This window comes from Ceratotherium simum, chromosome 16 (assembly GCF_057802395.1).
Source record: "Ceratotherium simum simum isolate JZ-2026a chromosome 16, ASM5780239v1, whole genome shotgun sequence".
NCBI classification, from domain to species: domain Eukaryota; kingdom Metazoa; phylum Chordata; class Mammalia; order Perissodactyla; family Rhinocerotidae; genus Ceratotherium; species Ceratotherium simum.
The window spans coordinates 1833391-1861151 of record NC_141915.1 but is presented as its reverse complement, the minus strand read 5'-3'; the positions used below and the strand labels follow the sequence as shown (position 1 = coordinate 1861151).

Here is a 27761-nt window from a genome sequence, read left to right as displayed (position 1 = left end):
AGTATATGAGAACACAAAACTTGAAAAAAAATAATAAAAAAGTTAAATAATATAGAGACTAGATCCAAAATTTTCAACACCTAATAGTTACCAAAGGAAAGAATAAAAAAAAAAAAAAGAAGGGATGAAATAAACTATAGAAAAAAAAATTCCCAGAGAATGAGGGACCCACTGAGTATCCAGCAAAATGAATGGAAAAAGGATCCACCCAGACATGGCATGCAGAAACTCCAACACCACAGCAAAAAGATAAAACACTATCTTAGATGGGGGAAATTCTGCACCCCCCAAAAAGAACACATGCTAAGATGCCCAATCACACTAGAAATCAGGGAACTAAAAAATTCAGATAATATAGTATTGTTTTGCCCACTAAATTGGCAAAATTAAGGGCATGGGGAAACAGGTACTATCACATGCACTGCTACTGGGAGTGTAAATTAATACTATCCATTCTGATAACTGGAATTCTCACGATATGTATTAAAATATTAAATTTTCAGAAAATTGCAATTTTTGTAATAGCTATTAAAATATTAAAAATGTAGATACTTTCCAATTAAGCAATTCCACTTCCTAATATATCTCAGAAAAACACTAATCTAAGTACTCAGAAAGGTTAAGTACAAGAATTTTCAATGCAGCATTACTTAAATATTTTTTTAAAATAAAATATTTCACTTAAAAGGGTGAAAAAGTAAAACAACCTAATATCCAATCAAGAGGGAAATGGTTGAAAAAACTGTGGCTCATTGAAACTTGTGCTTTAAACATTTAAACACGTAGCTATTTATATTTAAATTAAACTTAAATAAAATGAAAGATTCAGTTCTTTAGTCACACTAGGCACATTTCAAGGACTCAGTAGCCACATGTGGCTAGTGGCTACTGTACTAGACGGCGGACAGAACATTTTCACTGTCACAGAAAGTTCTGTTGGACATCGCTGATCTAAACTAAGGAATACTACGTAGCCATTATAAAGAAAGAGGTAAACCTATGTATCCCAGCAGGGAAAGACCTCCAGATACCAGCATGAGAAAGGAAAGAACAAGCTGCAGAACAATGCAAATATGTCAATTTTTTTTTAAAAAAGCCCCCACAGATCAGTATCTCTAACTGTGTATTACAGACAAGGAGGTAAACACACAGAGAAAGACCCGAGAGCATACAGGACACAAAGCAGGCTGGTAACAAAGGCCGCCCTGCAGAGGGGCCCAGGACCAGGGTGGCGGTCCAGGGAAGCCAGGCCGTCGCAGGACTGCCAGCACGTCTGTACACAAACACGCATTTCCCTACACTGCATCATAAACATAAATGTTCATTTTCACTTTTTAGGAAAAGATTACTCTTATTATCAAGTGAAGGGGAAAAACACACTACACATCATACAAGTCTGACTTCCAAACTCTATCGTAATTGTCCCCTGAGACATTAAGGGAAAACATCATCAGGGCCACATGTGGAAGCACAAAGAATCAAACTGCCCCACACCCAACACTCCTCTGCCATACCCCTTGTCCCTCATTTTCCATTTCCTGACATATCTCATTTCTGTGATAATGAGAGTGGCCTGATATAAACACACTAAGAAGAACACTGGGAAAAACAAAAGCAACCCCAGAATCAGAACCAGGATAACTCTAAAAGTTCCTATTTAAAAAATTGATGAGATAGGATGGGATCTCTATGCGCAATATAAAACTACACTTGTAGCCCTTCTCTTCCTTAAAAAATCCTGATACAGACCAATGATTACTACAACTATCACTACAATACTTTGTCATTTTTTAAAAACATGCACTATATTTATCAACACCCAAACCATTTTTTGGTCATGTTTTAATACGCCTACAACTTGGATGTCTTACAATTGGTAGTGTCCTACAGCCGCTGTCGGCCCAACAACAGCTGCGACGTGCTTTGTTACCCCTTCACACGCGGGGAGAAGGCTGAGGCATTCCTCAGGCCCTCGTTTCAAATGAGTCACAGGCACTGTCGCTTCTATATGCGCTGGGTTTAACTGCCATTTAAAATGACTCCAGCAAGAGTTCACTATGATTCAGCATTAAAAGGAAAAGTTACCATGCACGCAGAGAGACACGGGAAGAGGGCAGCAGGGTGTAAATTTCACATTAGTGAATCAAATGGTCATCACTGGAAGCACGACCACAATTCCATGGTTCCTCACAAGGCAACAATCAAATGCTTTATGAGCCCTAGGAAAGGAAGACTCCCCTAAAACAGGTAGAGTTGTGAAACGAGTGAACCTGAAAAGGACACCTAACACATGGAGAGCAACACAACTGCAGGCAGGAGAAACTGCCAAACCCTCACAACAGACGACAAAGTCTCAGGCCAATGAGCATCCGACTAGGACTCCAGCAGAGTGCGTCAATTCCAGTGACCTCAAGAGAAACAGTATGAGCTGTCACACAGGAGAGTGTCAGCATCACAACTCGCAGAATAGCCTCACTAAGTGACATAAAGGCATTGTGTCACAGTATAATTGGCAGTGTTTTCTTCCTTCTTGATGACATAAATAATGTAAACCTTACTGATGGCACCTTAGATGCAGTAAAATACAGTCTATTTACCTCCTGCTCGAGAAGCCCTAATACATGAAAACGAAAGGCATAAAACAAGCACACTACAGAAAAGCAAAGAGAACAAAATTCCTTTTTAACAGTGAGCTCCCTATAGTATTTCATTTTTTATAGTCTGTTTTAATTTATTTTTATGAATGAAGGATTTATTTTTATGAATGTCCGGAGTTATCACTGTCAGCTCACCATCAAAACAAACAACCATTTCCCTAGTTTGCTGAACCAGAAACAGTACAAGAGAGAGTTCAACCCTGACTTGTTTTCAATGATAAAACCTAAGATGGGACTTCTCAAGCAGCAGGCAGCCTCGTACTGAGGCAGAGCCTACACCAAGGGCAACATGAGAGCCGCTGGAGCAGCTTTGCACCTGACCTCGGGACCAGCACGAAGGCACTGTAGTCTTGACTCACCAGGCCTAGGGCGCCTCTCAAGAGGCGCTACTGCCATTTATGCCTCGAGACGTCAGCACACAACACGCCGGGCACCTTGAGCGGAAACTCCCCCCAAAATCACAAGATGTAAACATTAGCCTATGAAAGTCTACACCGAGTGCTCTATTTCTTCCAAAACTATAGGTGTCTTTATCTAGACAGTTCTTAACTGGACCACATACTACATGCTCAAGGCTCACCCTCTCACTCTTCTCTCTGCCTGGCCCCCTTTTCCTCCCCCATCAAGACATCTGCCATTGCTCACTCACCCTCTCTTTCTCTCACCTGAGGATCATATTCAGGTAACTTATATTCTATATTATTTTCTGAATTTATTAGAGTTTGTATGTTTTTTGTATATAACTTTAAAGAAAACAAGTAGAATATTTTATATTTTTCTCTTTCAAAAATACTTAAATTCATTTTCACTAATGAGGGTCTACGTTAATTGCTGGAGGATGGGGAAGGCCTGTACTCTTGACAGAAAGAAGATGCTCAGAAATCTACAAATTGCCATCTTTTAAATATACTATTGTAAAAAGAGTTCTCTGGAAAAGTTACTAAAGACAGAAATAATTCATGTGAGGAAAACAGTTCCTAAAAGAGCAAAATAGCTAACTGCATTATAAGTTAACATTTAAAAAGGCTTTTTAAATAATAAGGCACAAAAATGCTATCATATCAAAGAATAACAAATATTACTAGATTAAAATGATATAGTATGTCTTATTTGTTCCAGGAATACGAGTGGTTCAAAATGAGAAAAACCAATCATTGTTATATACTACGTTAATAGGATGAAGGAAAAAAATCCACATGATCATCTCAATTGATGCAGAAAAGCACTTGACAAATCTAATACCCTTTCATGATAAAAACATTTAGAGGGCCTGCCCGGTGGCACAAGCAGTTAAGAGCGCACCCTCCGCTATGGCGGCCCGGGGTTCGCAGGTTTGGATCCTGGGCGCGCACCGACGCACTGCTTGTCAAGCCATGCTGTGGCGGCATTCCATATAAAGTGGAGGAAGATGGGCATGGATGTTAGCCCAGGGCCAGTCTTCCTCAGCAAAAAAAGAGGAGGTCTGGCAGATGTTAGCAAAGGGCTGATCTCCTCACAAAAAAATAAAAATAATAAAAAAAAAAATTTAGAAAACTAAGAATAGAAGGAAACTCCTCAACATGACAAAAGGTATTTATGAAAATCCTACAGCTAACATCAGACTCGATGATGAAAGACTGAAAGCGTTCCCCTTAGGATCAGGAATAAGACACGGACGCACACTTTCACTGCTGCTATTCAACAATGGATTCAACAATGTACCGGAGGTTATCTAACAGCTAGAGCTATTAGATAGTAAAAGAAATAAAAGGTACCCAAATCGGAAAGGAAGAGGTCAAACTGTCTCCATTTGCAAATGATATGATGTTATACTAGACAACCCTAAAGAATCCACATACAACACAAAAAAACTATCAAAGCCAATAAATGAATCGAGCAAAGTCAAAGGTACAAGATCAACATGCAAAGATCAGTTTTGTTTCTATTCACCAGCAATGAACAATCCAAAAGGAAATTAAGAAAACAATTCCATTTACAATAGTATCCAAAGAATAAAATACATGGGAATAAATTTAACAAAGAAAAGTGAAAGACTTGTACACTGAAAACTACAAAGCAATGCTAAAAGAAATTAAAGAAACCTGAATGCATGGAAAGTATCTAATATTCATGGTTGGAAGACTTAATATTAAGATGCAATACTACCCAAAGTGATCTACAGATTCAATGCAATCCCTATCAAAATTCCAATGCCCTTTTCTGCAGAAACAGAAAAGCAAATCCTTAAATTCATATGGAACTGAAAGCCAATTTCAAAACTTACTATAAGGCTATACAGTAATCAAAATTGAGTGTGGTGCTGGCATAAGGATAAACATATAGACCAATGGAATAGAACTGAGAGTCCAGAAATAAACCCAAACATCTAGGGTCAATTGTTTCTTGGCAAGGGTTTTTTGACAAAGCCATTCAATGGGGAAAAAATCGTCTTTTCAACAAACGGTGCTGGAACAACTAGACACCACATGCAAGAGAATGAAGTTAGATCCCCACCTCACACCATATATAAAATTAACTCAAAACGGATCAACCTAAACATAAGAGCTAAAATTATAAAACTCTTAGAAGAAAACATACAGGTAAATCTTAATGACCTTGGATTTGACAATGTTTTCTTAGATATAAGAGCAAAAGCATGAATAACAAAAGAAAAATGGATAAATTGGACTTCACCAAAGGTAAAACCTTTTGTGCAACAAAGGACACTATGAAGAAAGTGAAAAGACAAACTACAGAATGGAGGGAAATATTTGCAAATCATGTATCTGATAAGAGTGTAGATTCCAGTATATATAAAGAACTCCTACAACTCAATAAAAAGACAAACAACCCAATTAAAAATGGGCAAAGGATTTGAATATTTACTGAAAGAAGACATACAAATGGCCAATAAACACATGAAAAGATGCTCAAAATCATTAGTCATTAGTGAAATAACAAATCAATCAAAACCACAATGAGATATCACTTCACAACCACTAAAATGGCTATAAGAAAAAAAACCAGAAAATAAATGTTGGTAAAGATATGAACAAATTGGAAATCTTACACACTGCTAGTTAGAATGTAAAATGGTACAGCCACTCTGGAGAGCAGTTTGGTAGTTCCTCAAAAAGTTAAACATAGAATTACCATATTACCAAGTAATTCCAATCCTAAGTATATATCCAAGAAATGAAAGATATGTCCACAGTGAAAACATACGTTCCCTTAGAAACTTGTACACAAATGTTCACAGCAGCACTATTCACAATAGCCAGAAGGTAGAAACAACCCAAATGTCTATCAACGAATGAATGGATTAACAAAGAGTAGTATATACATACAATCGAATATTATTCAGCCATCGAAAAGAATGAAGTCTTGATACATGCTACAACGTCGATGAAACTCGAAAGCATCAAGCTTAGTGAATGAAGCCAAACACAAAAGGTCACATATTGTATGATTTCATTTATACGAAATATCCAGAATAGGCAAATCCACAGAGACAGAAAGCAGATTAGTGGTTGCCAGGGAGGTAGAGGGGAGAGAAGAATAAGGAGTGATTACTTAAAGAGTAGAGGGTGTTCTTCTGGAGTAATGAACAAGTTTCGGAACTTGATAGAGGTGATGGTTGCACAACATTGTAAATGCACTAAATACCACTAAACTGTTTGTGCTAAAACGGTTCATTTTATGCTATGTGAATTTCACCTCAATGAAAAAAAATTTGAATACGTCTGCTTATCAAGACTCCCTATAAACAAACACATAGAGACAGAGATTGGATTGGTGGTTACCAGAGGGGAAGCGGGGAGGGAGGAGGGTGAAAGGGATAATTCAGTACATGTGTGTGGTGATGGGTTGTAATTAGTATTCTGGTGGTGAACATGATGTAATCTATGCAGAAATAGAAGTATAATGATGTACACCTGAAATTTATACACTGTTATAAACCAATGTTACTGCAATAAACAAAAAATTTAAATAAATAAATAAATAAAAGACTCCCTAAAGAAAACTAAAAGACAAGTTACAAACTGAGAGATACATGTGAAACAAATTTTAACAAATGGCAAGAATCAAGAATAAAACAAGGATGCCTATAGCTCAGAAAGAAACAAACCAAAGCATTAAAGGACAGAAGAGGAAACATATGAAGAGATGTTCAACTTCATAAGTCATCAGAGATATATCCACCAAAGTGACAACAAGATACCATATCATAGCCATTCCACTGGCAAAAACTTTACATTCTGGTAATATAAGTATTGAAGCAAAGATGGATCCACAGGATATCTAATTCACCGCTGGTGGGAATATAAACTGGTATAACCGCTTTGGAAAAATTAAACATTAACACACCACACAACCTAGCAATTCCACCCTAGGTATATAACCAAGATACCCTTTCGCTTATGTACCAGAGGAGATACATACAAGAATGCTCACAGGAGCACTATCACACCAGCCAAAACTTTATGAATAAACTGTGATAATCACTGCACAGTAAGTATTTCTCAGTAGTCAAAATGGATGAACTGTGACACACAACAATATGGATGACTCTTACTAATGTAGTATCAAGTGCAAAATTCCCAAAAGATTACACAATTTGATTTTTTTATAAAGTTAAAAAATATATACTTTTTTTGTCTTTAAATATATACTAAAAATATATATATTAAAAAATACATATGAGATAAATCTATATAAAAAGGAAACTGAGAGAAAGATAAAACAAGATTCAGGATGGTGGTTCCCTCAGGTGGGAGGAAGCAGGGGCATGGGACAGAGATGGACCACGTGAGTGCTGCAGGTTATAATGATGATTCTGGTTTTCTTGTTGGGTGGTGGATCGCGGTGCTGACTATTATACATGGATGGACAGAGAGACAATGCAAAGAGATGGATACATAAAAGAAGGCCAGGACCCATGTGGACCAAATGATGAGAGTTATTTGCCACGATCACGACTAGTCCAACTCTAGTTACCCGAGGTCTAAAAGAAGAAAAAGCAATTTTAAGAGCTTAGTAAAAGAAATAAATTGCACATTAAGAATTTTTAAATACACTGAACTACATTTATAAAGTACAATAGTACTTTAAGCAGGAAATATCAAGTATTAATCCTTTATGGACAGCCCAAGGAAATGGAAATGTATCTTTCAACTGTTAAACAAAACGTCAAAACAAAAAGTTTGACTTAGCTCACCTCTTCTTGAATATACTGTAATAAGAAGGGAGATGCTCTTAAATTATCAACAGGAATATTGAAGAAGCCCTGAATTTCCTTCTGGTGTAAATCCATAGTAATAAGATGAGTTAGACCTTTGAAAATAAAGCAGAGACAAAACATATAAATGGTTTGCTAACCAGTTGCACTGTATGAATAAGTACTATATAAAATACTATATATAATAAATTACTATTACAAATTGCTCTCTCATCAAAAAAACTCAGCATCTTTATTTCTCAGATTTTTTAGTACGATGTGAGTGTGAAATAATAGAAAATATATATATTGGTCTCTGCTCCCACCTCCTGGCACAGAGCCTAAAACCCTTGTAAATTCCCAAGTGATAAGAGCACTAGGAGCGTCTTTTGTTCTACTGAGGTGACTCTGGGGGGCTCCTGGATGGCTCCTGGATGGGGGCTGGTCACCAGAAAGACCAAGCCATGATGAGAAGCTTGGAATTGTCAGCCCCGACCCCCAACCTCCAGAGAGCGGAGAGGGGCTGGAAATGGAGTTAATGATCCACTATGCCCCTGTAAGGAAGCCTCCATAAAACCCCAATAGCACAGGTTTTGGGGAGCTTCCAGGTTGGTGAACAGGTGGAGGTTCAGGGAGAGTGGTGCACCCTAAGACAGCATGGAAGCTCCACACCCCTTCCCATATACCTTGCCCTGCACATCTCCTCCATCTGGATGTTCATCTGTATCCTTTATCATCTCCTTTAATAATGAACTGGTAAACTGCAAGTAAACAGTTTCCCTGAGTTCTGTGAGCTGCTCTAGCAAACTAATTGAACCCAAGGAGGGGGTTGTGGGAACCTGAGATTTATAGTCAACCCGTCAGAGGCACAGGTGACAACCTGGACTTGAGACTGGCATCTGAAGGGGTTTGGGGGCAGTCTTGTGGGACTGAGCCCTTAACCTGTGGAATCTGATGCTATCTCCAGACAGATAGTGTCAAAATTGAGTCAAATTGTAGGACACCGAACACGTGTCGTGGAGAATTGCTAGGTGTAGGGAAAAACCCCTACACACTTGGTGTCAGTAGTGTCAGAGTGAAGAGTTCTGTGTGAATAGAAAAGGAAACACACAGGAGGTGGAGAACTGGGCTATTCCCTACTCAGAAGGGAAAGACTGGGTGGTTTTTCTTACACAGAGATGCATGATTTTCACATCAATTTAAAGTCTTAAAATAGCAAAGATAATAGTAAAGAAGAAATGTCTCTGATAATTCTATTAGAGCAAATCACATTTCCTTGAAGTTTCCGGCAAAGCCATATTAAGACAAACTGCAAAGGCCAGTAATTGGAGAAAATGAAGAACCTTCGCCCCCACTGGCTCCTTAAAGGATATCTTAAGTGATCACCAGAAAAGTATAAGGAAAATTCAATTGGAAAAATTTTTTTAAAGCAAAACTTGCCCAGGGCCGGCCCCGTGCCTTAGCGGTTAAGTGTGTGCGCTCCGCTACTGGCGGCCCAGGTTCGTATCCCGGGCGCGCACCGACGCACCACTTCTCCGGCCATGCTGAGGCCGTGTCCCACAGACAGCAACTAGAAGGATGTGCAACTATGACATACAACTATCTACTGGGGCTTTGGGGGGGAAAAAAAAAACTTGCCCAAAAGAGCAGGAAAGTGAGACTGGTGGCCTGCCCAAGAGAAAGGCTAGAAGAGAGGGGCAAAACCTCTCTGGAAGGCTCAGTGAGCCAGCCTGCTCCCTTCAGACAGCTACCTGTCACAGAGTTTTCAAAAGGGTATGCTGTTGAGGTTGCTGGGGTTCAGGTTTTATCAAATTTTGTTTTATTTTTGCCTTCTTTGGAATGTTACAGTAGAAAACTGATTCTATAGTGTCAGTCTCAAAGTATAGTGCTATGGGGACTTTTTATTCTTTTCTCTCTGTGCAAATGCTCTGTGATACGTGCCTTCTATAATCACATACAGTGATGGGCCACATAAGAACGTGTGGGTCAAGGATGGACTGCATGTACGACGGTGGTCCCGTAAGATTAGTACCACATAGCCTAGCTGTGTAGGAGGCTACACCAACCAGGTTTGTGTTAAGTTCACTCTATGATGTCTGCACAACGACAAAATCGCCTAACAATGCATTGTTCACAACACCGCCCCGTCATTAAGCGACACGTGACTGTACACACAGGCACATGCACACACACATACAATAACAACTCTGAAGATTATTTAGAAACAAGCATGAGACACTTAGGATATTACCTGAAAATGTACAACACAAAATAATACATATGGTTTGCAAAATATGCCAACCTGTCCTGGGAAAGGGAAGAGGCTAAGATAAAAACAGCTGCTGTGCTAGAGTAGTCGGTTCCAAATGCCTTTTTCCCCTTTAAAAACGATCTAAATATGATTGTAACTTGTCATTTCAATGTAATTTTTTAAGCAAAGAATTTAGGAAACTAGGTTGTTCTCATTCCCTCATGTTGTAGGGAGCTGGGAACAGGGAGAATTCTCCGCACTGTTCTCTCATTATAAATTAGTTGTCTCTAAAAGCTGTATCACTGTTTTCACTCTGTTAAGCATTCTAGTTTAGTTACGACAATGCTTTACAATGTCTAAGATAAAAATAAAACACCCAGGCCCCCAATAAATCACCAAATACCCGCCATTCTTACCAGCTTTGCACATCATCGAAGCCAGCAATTTAGAGACAATGGAGCCTCTTTTCCTCATTTTGCACTGTTTGCTGTAAGGAAAGTAGGGAATCACGCCGATAATGCTTTTGGCACAAGAGGTCTTACACGCATACACCATAATCAGGAGCTCCATGACAGTGGTGTTCACATCCCTGTAACCCAAGAGACAGAAAAGCCCAGAAAGAAACGTAAGATGCTTGATATCTCCCTGGTCCAACAAAGTGTCAGCAATGTGGTACTCATGCCTCTACCAAGACACGAAAAAGCAACCAACAAACTCCTCTCTTCCGGGGACTCCATCAGCTCCCCCTACATTCCCTCTCAGCTGATGACCCTCCTTCCCTTCTCACTGAGAAAAGCACTCAGTCATAAGAGAGCTCCCATGGGCTCCCACGCCACGTGCACCTGCACCCTACAAGTCGGCTGCCCTCGGCCGTCAGAGACCAACTTCCACACCAAGCTACTCTAAAATTAGCCCTCCAAATCACGCACTAACCCCCATCGCCTCTCGCCCACTGAAGAGAATGCTCCAGCAATTCCCCCCCTCTTGTTTCTGTCATCAATCTGTTACACTCCCCTGGCTCACACCCATCAGCCTATAAGCAGTATGTCATTTCTTCCATTAAAAACAACTCATGACCACTTCACTCACTGCCCCATTTCTTTGCTCCCCAGTGTTGTACATCTGAAGAGAGCTGTCTACACTCACTATCTCTGATTCATCTACTCACATGCTCTCCCAAACACATTCCACTCCAGGTCATCAAGGACCTCCAGTGGCTAAATCCAACGGTCAGTTCTCAGTCTTCCTCTCACTGCCTCCTCGCATCGCACGGTGTTCACCCCGCTCCCTGACACACTCGATTCACTGGCTTCCAGGACCCTTTACTGTTCTCCTGCTCCATTTCGCTTCTTTTGCTGGTTCCTCTTCTCTGCAACTTCCTGCCCTAACACTCATTCATTTGCCCCCTTTTCCTTCTATCTCCCTCATCCCTTGGGCGTCTCATCCAATTTCACAGCTTTATAAATGCTGGAGGCTCTCCAACTTACAGCTCCAGCCCAAGCTTCTCTTCTCAACTCCAGTCTAACAAATTCAAGTGCTACTTGACAATTCCACTTGACTCTCTGTTAAGACATCTCAAAACTTCACACATCCCAAACAGAACTGCTCTTTGCCCCCAAAAGCCTGCTTCACCATAAAACTTTTGCCATCTCAGTCAATGAGAACGCTATTCCTCCAGGTGCTCAGGACAAAAACCTCAGAGGCATCCTGAACTGCTCTCCTGTCCAAAAAGTTACAGAGTCTCACCACTCTGCTACCGCACTGGGGCCGAGCCACTCACTCCTCAACCAGGTGACTGTGACAGCCTGCTACCGCAGGTCTCCCTGCCCCTCCAGCAGATCCTCTGCAGGCCACTCTCCACATAGCATCCAGCTAGATCTTAAAGTGAAAGTCAGACCATGCACTCCTCTGTTCAAGAGCTAGGAACGGCTTCTCGTTTTGTCCATGGCAAAAGCCCAAGGCCCTACAATGGCTCCCAAGGCTCCTTCATAGTCTGCCACTCACCCCCGCCTCCCTGCCCTCCACTCCTACTGCATTGCCCCCTCAGTCTGGCCGCACTGGACCCCTTGTCAGTCCTCACTCCCATCTGAGGGCCCCTGCTCTAGGTGCTCCCACCGCCTGGAATGCTCTCTTAGGGCCCTCACTCTAGGTGCTCCCACCGCCTGGAATGCTCTGCTCCCCAGCTGGCCAGCTGGCTTACTTCTTCACCTTCTTCCAGTTTTTGTCAAATGTCTCCTTCTCCACGAGGCCCACCCCGTCTGCCCTCTCTCTCACCATTACTCCCTCCTCCTGCCATGATGTTTTGTTTTGCTTTTCCATAGCACTCATCACCTTCTGACAAACTAGATAATCTACTTATTGATTATGTTATTCGCACGTCTTAGAACAGACTCCATGAGGACAAGGATCTTTATCTCTTTCAGTCATTAATGCATCTCACACACCTGTAACAGTGACAAGCATACAGCAGACATTCAATAAACATTTGTAAATGAATGAATGAGTGAATGGAGACACAGAACATTTGGGTGAGTAGGCTTTCTGTTAATATCTAACAAGAAGCCTGACATCTGAATAGCTAAAGCAGATTTTCAGAAAAGCATTCTATGTGAAAGGATAAGAGTAAAGAAACCAACGGGGAGTGTCAAGTTACACCGAGGTTCCCAAACTATGCTCCCAGGAGCACCATTCTTTTGTGAGGTGGTAAAGGCTTTCCATCACTAAACTCAAATAATGAACTTGTTTGTAGTACAGGAAAAGTTAAGTTAATGGACAGAATTTTCTTAATTTAAAATTTTTCTTATACTTTTAGTGCCTACCACTAGTCTGTACTAAAATGAAGTATAAGATGTATCTGACAACACCAAATCTCAAGGTTAACTATTTCATAAAGACCACGATGTCCAGGCTTTCTGTAACCTGGAGAAGACTAAGAACGCTGAGTTAACACAAGCCTACAGCACAGTTCAGAACAACGCAAAATGAGACACGCAGAGAAAATTAAGCAGGTGATTTTGGCTAAGGGATAAGAAACTGACAAAAGGAAGGGGCAGAATGATAAGAGTGCTGAAACAAACAAAAATAAATAAAAGGAAAGAAATGGAAGGACTTGCAAACAGGAAGGATTACAAGAGTCACCCTTCTGAAGTCCTGAATTCTAAGCCCAATTTGGCCTTCAATCCTACTTATCCCCTTGGGTAATGCACACAACCTCTGTGCATTTATCCAAATGGAATCACACTTGTCTCTGAGGAGATCAAAGTAATGCAAACACCAGGAACCAGAAGTGATGTAAGCTGTTCTGTGCTCCGCACTCTCCCCGCCCCGATGCTGGAGGGTGCAGGGTAAGGTGTGGGCACAGGGGCGCTCTCCTAGCGCGATGGCCCTGTGGCAGGCCTGCGAAAGAAGAGAGCGGTGGCAGGTGCAGCACGAACTCGATGCCCCACCGCCCAGCTCTGCTGAGGATCCTAAGTGGCACGGAGGAAATGAAACTAGGGCACCGTGGCAAAGGCAAGCCACCACTCCCTTCTTCACGTTACACATGCTCTCCAGGACGATGGCATGCAATGACAGGTCCCCTCACCCCCTCCTCCCAGAAGAGTCAGATGGCTTCGAGATTTCATCCCGATGAACCCAGGACCAGGACAGAGATGTTCAAAATTTAGGTGAAAATATGTGTGTTCTAAGTCTAAATTCTCCTAAATTTGGCTCTTCTTCCCTTTTTTTTGGTATTTATTATTATACATACGAACACAAATTTAGCATGCAGTAATTTCTGGAATCTCTAAGCTAAAAATTGGTGCACTACACAAACTGAATTCTAGACCTTATTAAAAATCGCTCTGAGGGGCCGGCCCGGTGGCACAAGCGGTTAAGTGCGCGCGCTCCGCTGCAGCGGCCCGGGGTTCGCTGGTTCGGATCCCGGGCGCGCACCGACGCACTGCTTGGCGAGCCATGCTGTGGCGGCGTCCCATATAAAGTGGAGGAAGATGGGCACGGATGTTAGCCCAGGGCCGTCTTCCTCAGCAAAAAAAGAGGAGGATTGGCAGATGTTAGCACAGGGCTGATCTTCTCACAAAAAAAAAAAAAAAAAAAAAATCGCTCTGAGTGAAGAACTTTCATATACAAAAGCACTCAGGGACATCTGTGGACAGGGTGGCATTGGACCAAAGAGTGGTACAGATGGCCTCACTGCACTGAATCTTCTATACCCAGCTCACACATTTCTGACCCCAACAATTTCCAGAACACACGTGTGTCAAATGTCACACTAGACAGGAGACACATTCCTGGACAGGGTGGCATTGGACCAAAGAGTGGTACAGATGGCCTCACTGCACTGACTCTTCTATACCCAGCTCACACATTTCTGACCCCAACAATTTCCAGAACACACGTGTGTCAAATGTCACACTAGACAGGAGACACATTCCTTCAATATATTCTTTTATCTCTCAGCTCATTTAATTTATGCACAAAATAATAAGTAAAGGCTTTAAGAATCCCAACTAAGCAAACTCCTCTCCTCCTGTCTTTTTCTTTTTTTTTTTTTTTTGGAACTAGAAGAGCTTCTCTGCAAGTTGTATAAAATTCTGGCTACTGACAGGAAATTTAATGGGTTCTATTACGTTATTTCCACCCTTTAAGAACACTGAAAGAATACATAAAAGTCAGCAGTTATATCAGAAAAATTAGCAGAGTAAGACATACCAATTTTAAAACTATCTCAATTCTTCCTGTCTAGCCAACTCTTATTATTCTCAACAGTCATTCCCAAACAGAAACCCAGAAAGCAACAACACTTCTGTTGGATAAGTACTCACTTTGAAACAGTTTGGATGATGAAAACATCTTTTCCCCTCACGGACTCCTGAATTTGTACTCTTGTTTCTGGCAGGAAAAGAAAAAAGAGGGTAGGGGTGAAGAAGGCATATAATTTACATTTTTAAAAATACACAAAAAATCTGCAGCATTTCCCAATGTTATAAAATATGGAAACTGGAACTGTTACAAACTCATTAGGCTTCAGATGTGATAAAAGATAATGAACACACTGCCATTAATCACATTTTTTAAAACATGTTAAGTTACATGACACGCTTAAGAAGGAATTACATTTCTGACTTAAAAAACAAGTAAATCTCCCCTTCTCATTTCTCATATATAAGTACGGAGTGCTGTAAAACTCTGAGCAGAGTATCTTTATAGGAAATTATATACTCATTCATTCAACCAGCAACAATTAAGAACTTATTAGGAACAAAATGTTATAATAATGTTGTCAGAGTAAAGATAAATAAGGTCTAATATCCCTACTCTCAAAACACTTGCGATCAGCCACAGGGAAACAATTAGACAAATCCAGAATGGGACATTCTACAAGACAAAATCTTCAAAAAGTCAATGTAATGGGAATTAAAAAAAAAAGGTGAAGGGACTGTTCTAGTTTAGAAGAAACTAAAGAGATATAAAAAGCACATCACTTGAACCAAGAATCCTGGTTTGAAAAAAAAAACAGCTATAAAAGGCTCTTTAGGACAACTAGGGAAATTTGAAATATAGACTAGATATTAGACGATTAGGAATTATCGTTCGTTTCTTTAGATGTGACAACGGTAGTGTATTTATGTAGGAAAAAGTCCTTATTCTCCGGAGATGCACGGGCAAGCATTCAGGGGTTAAGTGTCTTGATGTCTGCAATTTACTTTCAAATGGTTCCACACATACATATTCATATAGCAAAATGTTAACTGTTGAATCCAGGTGGGAGACATCCATATGGGTATTCACTGGACTATTCTTCTAACTTCTTTATAGGTTTGAATATTTTCATTAAAAATGGTAGAAAAGGGCCGGCCCTGTGGCTTGGTGGTTAAGTGCGCGCGCTGCGATGCTGGTGGCCCGGGTTCGGATCCCGGGTGCGCATCGAGGCACCGCTTCTCCGTTCATCCTGAGGCCGAGTCCCACATACAGCAACTAGAAGGATGTGCAGCTACGACATACAACTATCCACTGGGGCTTTGGGGAATAAATAAAATCTTTAAAAATGGTAGAAAAAATAGAATATGGGCTTACAAAAGAATGTGGTACCATGGAAAGAAAACGAACTTTGGAGTCGGGGAGATCTGGATTTGAATCCTGACTCTGCTACTTCCAGGACCTCGTACCTAACATCATCGGATTCAGTTCTTCCGTATCCGGTAACAGTATGGAATCCACAATGCTAGCTCCCTCTTTCCTGCCCAACAGACACCATACACTTTCTCTCCCTCATTCATGAACCTGAAGGGTGGACCCACCTTCTCTTGGGTCTTCTACACTAGCTCTCCTTTAGCCCTCCCTTCCAGACTAGACAAACGGCATCATCCAATTCCCTTTAGCGGCAGAATCTTCTCCAAACTCTTCCGACATATTTTCTTTAATTACACTTTTTTCCTACTGAAGGCACATGGGGGATATTGGGAAATAGGAAAGAGGAGGCAGTAATGGAAATATAAATAGGGAAAGAGCAAATTCCTTTTGCCTTTTCATCAAAGTCTCTTGTAAGTTCTCTAATATTTAAGTACTTGACAAAATCCCACACTGGAAAAGGAGAGGGAACCAGTATTTACTGAGCACCTGCTATGTGCCAGGAGCTGTGTTAGGCACACAAATTATCCCATTTAATCCTCAAAACAGCCTAATTACCTGCAGTTTAGAAAGGTCAAATAACTTGCCAAGGATAAGCTGTCTGACTCTCAAGCCCATGCAAGCTGTCCATTCCTCCTGCCAGAAGAATTTCAAATATCCACCATTTCTACAGAAATTACAAACATTAAATAAAACACGTTTTTTACAACTTGAGATTTTTATGTAATGACATAAATCAATTGGCAAAAAGCATTCCCTAACAAGATTTCATGAAGTCTAACTCATGGCGGCTTACAGAGAGAGAAAGAATAACAACCAATTAATATTGTGGCCACAGAGGATTTACTCTTCCTGCCTAAGGTGACACAAATTCAAACAACTATGAGCTAATGTTTCCATTCAGCCGACCAGCAGGTACATGTATCTATGCCGTTATTATTGGATGCAGTCTAAGCATGGAATTCAAGCCCCCAGATGTGACCTGCCCCAGGGTTCTATATCCAGCCAGTACGAGCGGGAGCTAAAACACCACTCTCACCCACCCTGCCTGCCTGACTTCCTGCTAATGGAACTAACTTGACACTTAGTCTAACTGTTTCAACAGTGCAGGATGAAGGACTGAGCCAGTATGTCATATGCCACAAAACGCATGTCCGAGATAGCTCACCTCTGTTAGGTTCCTGGTAAACCTGCACTTTGCCCATCTCTACCCCCAGCCGCCTGGAGAAGAGAAAGGGGGAAAAAGCTGAAAAGGTAATAGAATAGACTCAATATCTTTACTATTTAAGGATGATTCATAAGTTGATAAAAACAAAATAAAATAGAGGTACTCATTATAAAATTTAAAGTAGATATTAAATTGTTCTGTCACTCCATTCCCTAACCCCTCACCCCCACCCCATGTCTACCCAGGAAGGCCTACATAGTCCTGCTCTGCCTGACTCACCGACCATTTCCTTGTGCCCTCTGTCCTCCAGCTGTGTTCCCGAGATACACCTACACCTCCTGCTGCATACCACAGGGCCTTTGAACCTGCTGTTCCCTCTGCCTGGAGGGCTCTACCCTCAGACTTTCACTTGGTGGCTCATTCAGGTTTCTCAATTCACATACCATCCCCTTGGTTTAAAAGCCACCTGAGCAGCCAAGCTAAAGCAGAATAACTGACCCTCATCATTCCTTTCACACTGTTTTCTTCATAGCATTTATCCCAGTCTGAAATTATCTTGTTTGTTTTGTTGACTTGCTTCTTGTCTGGCTCCCCTACTAAATTTAAGCAGAAAGGATCTTGACTGGCTTATTCACTGTTAATCCCCAACATCTAGGTCAAGGCCTAGTACATAGCAGGGGTTCAATGTCTGTTAATAAATAACTAAAATTATACTGAACTATAATCTACAGACTATTTTCATATAGCATACGTGTCACTATTCTTTATACTCATGTAATTCTACACATATGGAGCACCTCACACAATCCCTGGCACTCACGAGGCACTCACTAAACGTCTGCTGAGTAGATGTGTAGGGAGTTACGATAGTTTACAAAAAGGTAAGCCCTTAATATATAAACAACATGCAGATTAACTATAAAATATCTGCTTTCAAGTTTAACAATCAGTGCTAATCCAATTATCAAATTTAAAACATCACATAACAAATACAGATTTAATGGCTGATTACAACTCACTCAGCAATTTTCTTGGAAAGCTCCATACACGACGAATTAGAATTTGCTGAAAACAACACCAGACCTCCTTTGGTTATGTTCATCTTGGTTTCTAATTCAGGCGGCGCCACACAAAACATCAAAACCTTCTTGGTTTTCCAATTCTCAGAGCCTAGAAGGATACAAAACATATTAAGAACTGTCATGTGATATGAAATACACCTGAATGGATTTTTTTTTAATAGCAAATGACTTAAGTTGAAGGAAATTAGTTTTCACCATAATGGAGTGTTTTACATTAAATACATATATGGACAAATAGAAGTTCATTTGGATTTTAAGGTTCCAAATTTATGGAAATATGTTATCATAAGATTTAATTAGTTTTCATGACCACTGGGAACAAATGATAGACTTACAAGAAAGGCGGAGCTGAAGAGCTCAGTGTTTTACTGTCTGCTGCTTAAAGTCAATTATGGACCAACTCCTTTTATTCTCTGACAACAAAATTCCTCCTGGATTAACACACAGAGAAATGGCAGAGCCATTAGCAAGGACATGGACTGACTGATCCTCCAACAACGAACAAACAACCCATCTCTGCCCAGCTTTTCCTGTACGGAGGTATTTCCCGTAATACCTCCCAATATTTCCCATAAAACCTCCCCCGGCCTTGCAGCTGCCTCTCCGATGCCCTGAGTCATGTCTAAAACTAACCTTGTCATCCGCATTTTCCTCTACTGGAACACAAGGCTGACCAGATAATAACCTTACAGGAAAGTGAAGCGACCACCCAAGTGACAGGCAGCAGGGCACCAACAGAAAAGAGCCTGGCTCACAAGTGCTCAGGGCTGAGGTTCTAACCCCAGGCCCGTGAACGCACTCGTCCACCCTCCACTCAGAGCTGTCCTTACCGCGCAAGGAACGTGTGGGACTGAGCACAGGAGCAACAACCGACGGGAGAGGGGGCACCTCCCCGGCGAGCCCACGGCATCTCCTCATATATGTTTACATGTGTTTACTTGGGATGGCTCTGGGAAGGCTGGTGGAGATTAGGAAAGGGCTCAAGCCGAGCAGCTCTTTTTTGTTATTCTTAAATTTTAATTACACAAGTAATACAAAAACACATTCTCACTAAAGCGTTGAAACATCATAGTTTAGGCTAAAGTCACCAGTCCCAATCCCAGGCTCTTCCTACCCACCTTCTTGGAAGTGACAGTTCTTATTAGTTTGATATGGACACCATCAGGCCTTTACACATTCACACGTGACCCCTATAAAAAATATCCATAAAAATACATTTCTAACACAAAAAAAGATCATCATACAAATCTATCTATAATCTGCTTTTTTGTTAAACAATACATTTGGACAACCCAGGTTAGAAAATATAGACCCATCGTGCCCTTTTTAACTGCTGCCAGTATTCCATGGTGGGGAGATGCCACATTTAGCAGGTCACCACTCTAAACAGGCCTCCTGCGCACATGTGCGTGTCTCTCTGCAGGAACTCCAAGAACAGAACCACTAGGTCATGGGGTGGTGCAATTTACAGTCCCACCAGCAGGCTACGAAAATACACTGCCCCACAGAGCGCCTCTTAAGGGGCATTCCACAAGGGGAAATCTGGAGCACTACAACGGAATTTACCTAACGTCTATGAACTACAAACAGAAACGTATGCACAACTGACCAAAGCCCTAAGGAGACCAAGGAGGACCACTGGAGTCTACCACGGAAAGCGGCCTTGGAGCAGGGATCAGCAAACTACAGCGCACGAGCCCAATCAGGTCCCTCCAAAAGCTATTTCTGTAAATAAAACTATACTGGAACACAGCCACACTCATTGTTGACAAAATGTCTATGGATACAATGGCAGAGTTGAGGATGGGCTGCAAAGCCTAAAATATTATCTGGCCCTCTCCAGAAAGTCCACTGACCTCTGCTTTATAGCACAGTGTGGGCCAGAGTGGCTGCTGTAAATGAAAGAAATAACATACTCAATCATCAATAGTCAGAGTTGGAAGAGATCTTAGGTGTCTTCTAACACCATCTCTCAACCAATACGTGTCTGTATTTAAGAAAAGAGAATACAGATTGGAAAAGGAATCAACAATAAAAACAAAACATTCTCCTTAGTTACAAATACAGGCTTTGTAGTCAAATTCATGTTTGCAACTTGGGTCCTACTTCTCCTAATTCACTTCTAGGCCTTGCATCAATTCATCTCTCTTAGCCTCAATTCCCTCATCCATCCAACTATGAATATTGACCCTACAGGATTACTGTAAAACTAATTTCTGTACAGCACTTAACACAGTGCCCCACGTGTAGGACATGCTTGGTAAATGGAAGCTACACATGAATCGACTTGTAATATTTTGGTTATCTACCAAATAAGTACAGTAATAGGCATGGAGTAGCCATCTTCTTACACCCCCCACCCTTCAAATAAGAAGCTCCTTAAAGTACAACAGTGTTCTTGAGAGGACTTGGAACACTTAGAATGAAAGTATCTGAGGGGCAGGAAGAGACCTGGAACATAACTTGGCCCATCTACAGGACCCCTGCCAAGGAACCACTCCAGATGCCTGAACAGCCCCAGAGCCTGAGGCCAACGTCCTGAGGGCCGGTCCATTCCAAATTCTTCCTTAGGACACACTGAGATTCCCCTCCCTGCAGCCGCCTCCCCGTCCTTGTCCTGTCCTTGAACATTCACGGGAAACATACTTTCTCTTCCACAGGACAGTCCTCAACCCATCTCAAGATGGGTCCCTTGCCTCTGTGTATTCTCTTCTCCAGGATACTTCCTGCAGCCTTTCCTTACTGGTCACGGTTTAAATGCCCTTCATCACCGACTGTGGTCTGCAGTTCCAGTTTTCAGATACCAGTTTTCTACAATCAAAACCTCACCTAAGCCCACCCTCAAAACGGCACAGGCAGGGAGTCCACTTGGAAATGGTTATCCATACAGTCACGCTCTGTGACTGCTCATTTCACAAGTTGTTCAAACATAAGGGCTGTTGCTAGTTTTAATTTTCCTTTTCCCTACTGGAAATCCAAGTTGTGCTCTTCACCACACTTCAAGAAAAGTGAGTTTTCAAGATGATCCTCAGAAACGTGATAATGGCCATGACAGGGCCGGCAGAAGGCTTATTAGCATAAGGCTTTAGTGTGAAATGGAGAGCAAAGAGAACACTCCCATTTTTCCCCCCAGAAACTACAGATGCTTTTACATTATCCCAAATTTACTCTAGAATGTGTGAGAACTATTTATAACACGTATGAAAACACAGCCTTTTCAGAGAACCTCAGCACCTTTCAAAAAGCAAATCACGCTCCTCTTTGAACAAGAGCTGATGATCTGCTGTCTCACGCAGGAAACCACACTGCAAGGCCACTTACTCCGGATGTGCTGGCGGTCACTTCAAACTGCGCATCCACATTTCGGAGGAGGAAGGCTCGCAGTTGAGCGGCCTGCTTCTCCTGTAAAGCGGCTGCTGTGTCAACACCTCCCATCCACAGCCGGCCCGAGAGGAGCGTGGTTTGCCTTCCACCATGGCTAGCTTACCAGTCCTCGGGCAGGTCACCCGGCCTTGCCCCTCCCCACAACAGAGATACTGCTTGGTAAAAACAGCTTCCCCCACCAGGACTTCAGGGCCAGCACAGCCGACTCTTCACTGTGATAGTCTCTGCTGCACACCCAGTGCCAGAACAGCACCTGCATGTGGCAGAGGCGCCACGAGCGTTTGTCAAGTAACAAATGTTGGTTGAATGAAGCCTGACCTGAGTTGCAAAGACTTCACAAATGGAATTGAAAGTACTCTGCAAACTAAAACGCATCATAATGTATAAAGAATTATTTTTATTAGCGAGGTACCTCACTCAAAGAGAATATGCTTTCTTTCTAATACCAGTATTGAAGAGAACTAGAAGGGCAAACCTAAATTGAATGAATCTTCCAGGCCTCTGTGATCCCAGGCACTTTGCTCGTGTTGCCATCAGAACATTTTTTTACGGCAAACACCATTCTCTGAGTGCTCTGAATTCTTACAACTCAATAAAGCAGGTACTAGAAGCAGAGCCATTTTAGACAGGGGGAAGTGAAGCCTAGAGATGAAACTCACCCTAGGCTGCACTGCCTCTCCGCAGCAGACATTACCTCAGTTTCTGTCTGACTTGTAGCACCGACATTACATACAACAGCAGCCTGTCCCCCACACCACACAAAACGACCAGATACCTCGCTGAATTCCACAGTACAGTGAGCAGAATCAGACAAATACCCAGATTTTGAAAAATGTCTATAGTAGAACATGCCTTGTTTGGAAAACAATTTATATCAAGTGCCAAAGAAAGAACATATAACTTTGATTCAGTATTTCCCCCTTTGGGAATTTATTCCAAGGAAAGAAAGAGCTATATGCTCAATGATGGTGACTGCTACATTTTTTTAAGAGGAAGAACACTGGACATATGGAAAGGTTTCATAATGGGGTAACTAAAACTCTGAATATACATTCAATATAATAAAAACGATAAATATCCAAGACTATGCAAAAGTGCTTATGCTAAGTGAATAAGAGAACTGCGTCTACTCTAATCAAAACTGGGCAATAATGGCATAGACCAGGTCACGACAGGAATACGGACAAGAAGAGGGGTATGCTTTAGTGGGGGTCAATAATGTGGATGAATTATTTTCACTTGTGCATTTAAATATTGTAAACATTAGAAATCACACTTCCTCACGCCCAAATCCCCATTCCGCATTTCCTTCCTTCTAACAAAGGCTAAACACCCAAACTGCGCCAACATTAAACTAAGGGGGAAAAATCCTTATCATCAATGTAACATTGATGTTTTGCGGGAAAACATTTTAAAGTAGAATAATATCTAAAAATTACATCAAGGTCCTCCCTCAAGCTCTGCCAGGTGAGCTCTGAGCGGAATAAAAACACCGTTTTTGACGGTAACAGACATGTCCGCGACTGGCCAGCCGACCAAAGGAAACGGTCAGGGCTCCGCCGGATTAGAGATCCGGGGTCTGGGTCTGAGCTTATCTTCCGAGCCGCCGGCCGCAGGTCCCTTCATCGGGGACCGGCCGCCGCGGGCGCCCGCAGTGAGGGAGCCCGGGGCCGCGCGCCAGGCCCGGGCCCGCGGACCCCGGACAGGAGAGGGGGGCAGGGGGCGGCGGGCGCGGGGCCGGGGTCTCCGGTTGTGCCCCCAGCCGCCGCCCCGCGACCGCCACCAGTGCCCGGCCGGCGCCGCGGCCGCCCGCCCCTGCACCTGCGCCGCACTTCCGGAGCCCGCGGTCCGCGCCGCCACTCGCCGCTGGCTCCCGCCCGCCTACCTGGCTCCGACCCCAGCCCCGGCCCCGCCGCAGCCTCCGCCGCCGAAGGAAGAGAGCGCCGGGCCTCCACGCGGCGTCTCTAGCAGCAAGATGGCGACTCCATACGCGAGAACGGCGTCCGCGGCCACTGCGAGCGTAGGGGCGGGGCAGCGGCGGGGCCGGGGCGGGGCTGCGGGGGCACCTGGCTCAGGGCGTGGGCGTGGCCGGGGCGTGGCCGGGCCAGGCCGGGGCGAGGGCGGGGCTGCGGAGGCACCTGGCTCAGGGCGTGGGCGTGGCCGGGGGCGGGGCGAGGCTGCGGAGGCACCTGGCTCAGGGCGTGGGCGTGGCGGGGGGCGGGGCGAGGCTGCGGAGGCACCTGGCTCAGGGCGTGGGCGTGGCCGAGGGCGGGGCGGGGCGGGGCGGGGTTGCGGAGGTACCTGGCTCGGGGGGGTCGTGGGCGTGGCCCGCCCGCGGGGGCCGAGCGGGGCCTTCTGGCCAGGCTAGGAGGGTGGGGCCAGGCCGGCACGAGGGGCGGGGAAGGGGGCGGGCTGAGACTCTTGGGGCCATGGGATGCAGCTAACCCCGGGGCTGCTGTGCAAGTGAGAGGCAGGTTTCAAGGAAATCGAGGGCGGACTGAGGCTGAGGTTTGGAATTACAGATGTCTGCGTTCAAGTCTTACTGGCCTGCAATCTTGGGCAAAGTCACTTCACCTCTCTGAGCCTCAATTTTCTCATCTGAAAAATGGAGATCATCGTAGCACCCATCTCACAGGGTTGTTGTGAGAATTGAGATAACAACTGCAGAGCTTTTAGCGCAGTTCTGGCATGTAATAAACGCTCAGTTATTATTATTATTATTTGCTTTATTGCCCTTCTTTTATTATAAAGGAATTGGTGCTTTTGGTATCCATTGCCTGAATTCTTTATAATTTAAGTATGTTTTCCCTTTATCATATACATAATAACAAACGTATGTAACGCTTGCCGCGTGTCAGGCCAGGTCCTCTTAAGTGCTTACCATATATTACAGTATTATTTAATCCTCACAAGAGTATGAGGTAGATATTATTATTATCTCCATTTTAACAGTTGTGTGAACTCAGACACCGACGTTGAATATCTTGCCCAATGACAAACAAAGTGGGCAAGAATTTCAACCCAGGCGGCCTGGCGCCAACGTCTGCACTAAAGCATCCCCTGCCCCACACCGGCTCTCCAATTCTGCTTCGTATTTTTCACAAGAGTGAGGCATGAAATCAATCGTCCGAGGTTGCGCAGCTAGCTACAAGCAGCCAGTCCTCATAGTCCAACCTCATAGTCCAACAGTCAGGGAATGTAAGCATCTCAATTTATAAACTAGGTGATACGTCATGAAATGGAGTTGTTTGAGACATTTCCTTTGCCTGACAACTTTACAGGGACACAACTCTGCAAAGAGCAAGTCCCACGAGCCCACTGATATATTCATGTAACAAAACTGAATCTTCTTCCAGCGGACTTTTGTTTACTTCCCTCCTTCTGCACTCTGTTCTAACCCCGGACACACCCCCACCATGTGCTCTGGTGGCCTTGGCTCCATCCTTCACCTTGGCATGTGACTGAATCTGGCCAATCAGGGAAGCTCTTCCCTCTCAGTTCGCTGATTCGCTCCAAGGATAGGCGGCTGAACCAATCGGAGCCCAGGAGACTCATTCTTGAGCAGTGTGTGCAACTGTAGCTAGAGACTCTTTGTTTTCCTGTTGCTGTCAGGATGCCTGGAGGGGAACCACCCAAGAGAGATGCTGAGAGAAGAGAGGGAGGGATAGAGATGGGCTGGTTGAGTTTAAGCTGAATCTGAAGTGAGTAGGTCCCTAGAATTTTTTTTTTTTTTTTTTTGTGAGGCGATCAGCCCTGTGCTAGCATCTGCCAATCCTCCTCTTTTTGCTGAGGAAGACTGGCCCTGGGCTAACATCCATGCCCATATTCCTCCACTTTATATGGGATGCCGCCACAGCATGGCTTGCCAAGCAGTGCGACGGTGCGCGCCCAGGATCCAAACCGGCGAACCCTGGGCCGCCACAGCGGAGCGCGCGCACTTAACTGCTTGCGCCACAGGCCGGCCCCTAGACTTTTTAATTACGGGACCAATAAATTCCTCCCCTCCACCCTCTGAAGCCAGTGTGGATTGGGTTTCTACCATTCGCAGGTGCCTGTGTGTTCTCCTCCTCTGCTTACTTCTCTTTTTTTTTTTTTTTTTGAGGAAGACTGGCCCTAAGCTAACATCTACTGCCAATCCTCCTCCTTTTTTTCCCCAAAGCCCCAGTAGATAGTTGTATGTCGTAGTTGCACATCCTTCTAGTTGCTGTATGTGGGACGTGGCCTCAGCATGGCCAGAGAAGCGGTGCATCAATGCGCGCCCGGGATCCGAACCGGGGCCACCAGTAGCGGAGTGCGCGCACTTAACCGCTAAGCCACCGGGCCGTCCCTGCTTACTTCTCTTTGTTCTTTCTCACCAGCCTGGTCCTCCAGCCCTGAACTATAGGGCCTTTACACATGCTGCTCCTGCCTCCAGGAATGCACTTCCTCCTGCAGTCCTCACCCCCATAACTCCTACTTAAACTACATCTCAGCTCAATTGTCATTTTCAAGCCTTCCCTAAACCACTCCCCTCCCCCCAAAAAAAACCTATTTCATGTATTTTTCCTTCATGAAGTTTATCATGATTGCTAATTAGGTATATTTATTTGGGTGATTATTTTATAAATATCTCCACCCCAGCCACCTGAGACAGTAAGCTCCATGTGGGCAGGCTCTTTGTCTCTTTTGCTGATCACTGTTTCCCAGTCCCCAGCACAGTGCCTGGCACAAGTATGATATTCAAGAAATGTCTGTAAAATGGGTTACCTCAGAATTAACCCCTTTGGTGGAAAGGAGGCGGGCCGTAGCACATAACTGTATAGTATTTGCACCACACAGAGACAATATTCCTGAAATTTTAAAAATCGGCTCTCGTGAGCCATTATCAGCTGGCTCCCGCATATCACTGCTTCCACGGTTTTGCAGTGAAATGGCTGGTTTCTCATCAGTTTCCTCTCCCTGCAGGCATTTAGCGTATAGTTTCCTTTGCTCTGTTATATCAGATACCACTTCTCCATCCGCCTTCCATTCCCCAAAGACTCTTTGAAATCCCTCGTAGGATGATGTCTCGTCTCCCATTCTCTTGGGGTTTAGTCATGTGAGCCGTGGTGGACAACCAGCCCAGATGACCCACCAGTGACTGCAGCCCCAGCCACCACCTGACTGCAACTCTATGAGAGACCCCAAGTGAGAACCATGCAGCTGGGCCCAGTTAAACCACAGAAAATAGGGAGATAATAATACATTTTTGTATTAAGCCACTGAGTTTGGAGATGTCTTGTTACACAGCATGGTTAATGAGCAAGAAAGGAGCAGAACCAGAATTTAAAGCCTGTGGTCAGTTCCACTCTAATGCAGTTTTTGGTTAGTCTATTGCTAAACTTGGTTGTCCCTTGCCTGCCTGGAGGTCTGCAGAGTCTTTGCATATTATGGAAGTGCTTAGCTTACCTGCACCACGTCATTGACCACATTCAAGGGCCAAACTGCTGCGCATAGAATATGAATCAAGATGCCCAAGCCTAAGACATTTCCCTTCAACTTTTTTTTTTTTTTTTTGGGTGAGAAAGATTAGCCCTGAGCTAACATCTGTTGCCAATCCTCCTCTTTTTGCTGAGGAAGATTGTCCCTGAGCTAACATCTGTGCCCATCTTCCTCCACTTTGTACATGGGATGCCACCACAGCATGGCTTGATGAGCTGTGTGTAGGTCGGTGCCCAGGATCTGAACCTGTGAACCCTGGGCCGCTGAAGTGGAGCACGGGAACCCAACCACTACACCACCAGGCCAGCCCCCTTTCAACATTTTTTTAAAGGAAGGAAAAGAATCTTTGCTGTAGTTTTATAGAAGTTTTTCAGCAGGATGGTGGGACAGAAAGCACAGACTTCTCTTTCAAATGATGGTCGAAATGAAAATG

At 43.4% G+C, this 27761-nt stretch overlaps 1 protein-coding gene across 5 annotated transcripts in view; it reads right to left on the bottom strand.

The window, feature by feature from the left end:
• PRPSAP2 (phosphoribosyl pyrophosphate synthetase associated protein 2) overlaps window positions 1-23893 on the bottom strand; it is a 51881-nt gene extending 27988 nt beyond the window's left edge. For 2 of the 5 annotated variants that reach the window (XR_015554610.1, XM_087440315.1), the window contains exons 1-7: window positions 23754-23893; window positions 18820-18915; window positions 18422-18572; window positions 17403-17455; window positions 14929-14995; window positions 10522-10694; window positions 7855-7970 (exon numbers count right to left, since the gene is read on the bottom strand). Coding sequence is in view for 4 of the 5 variants with exons in the window: in XM_087440315.1 (XP_087296441.1) it covers window positions 7855-7970; window positions 10522-10694; window positions 14929-14995; window positions 17403-17455; window positions 18422-18540 (528 nt within the window). In the remaining variant the exon portion in view is untranslated. Of the gene's footprint in view, window positions 1-7854; window positions 7971-10521; window positions 10695-14928; window positions 14996-17402; window positions 17481-18421; window positions 18573-18819; window positions 18916-19602; window positions 19675-23753 lie in introns of those variants that run through there. The other 3 variants (XM_087440316.1, XM_087440317.1, XM_087440318.1) reach the window with 3 other exon arrangements.
• Window positions 23894-27761: the final 3868 nt, after the last annotated feature.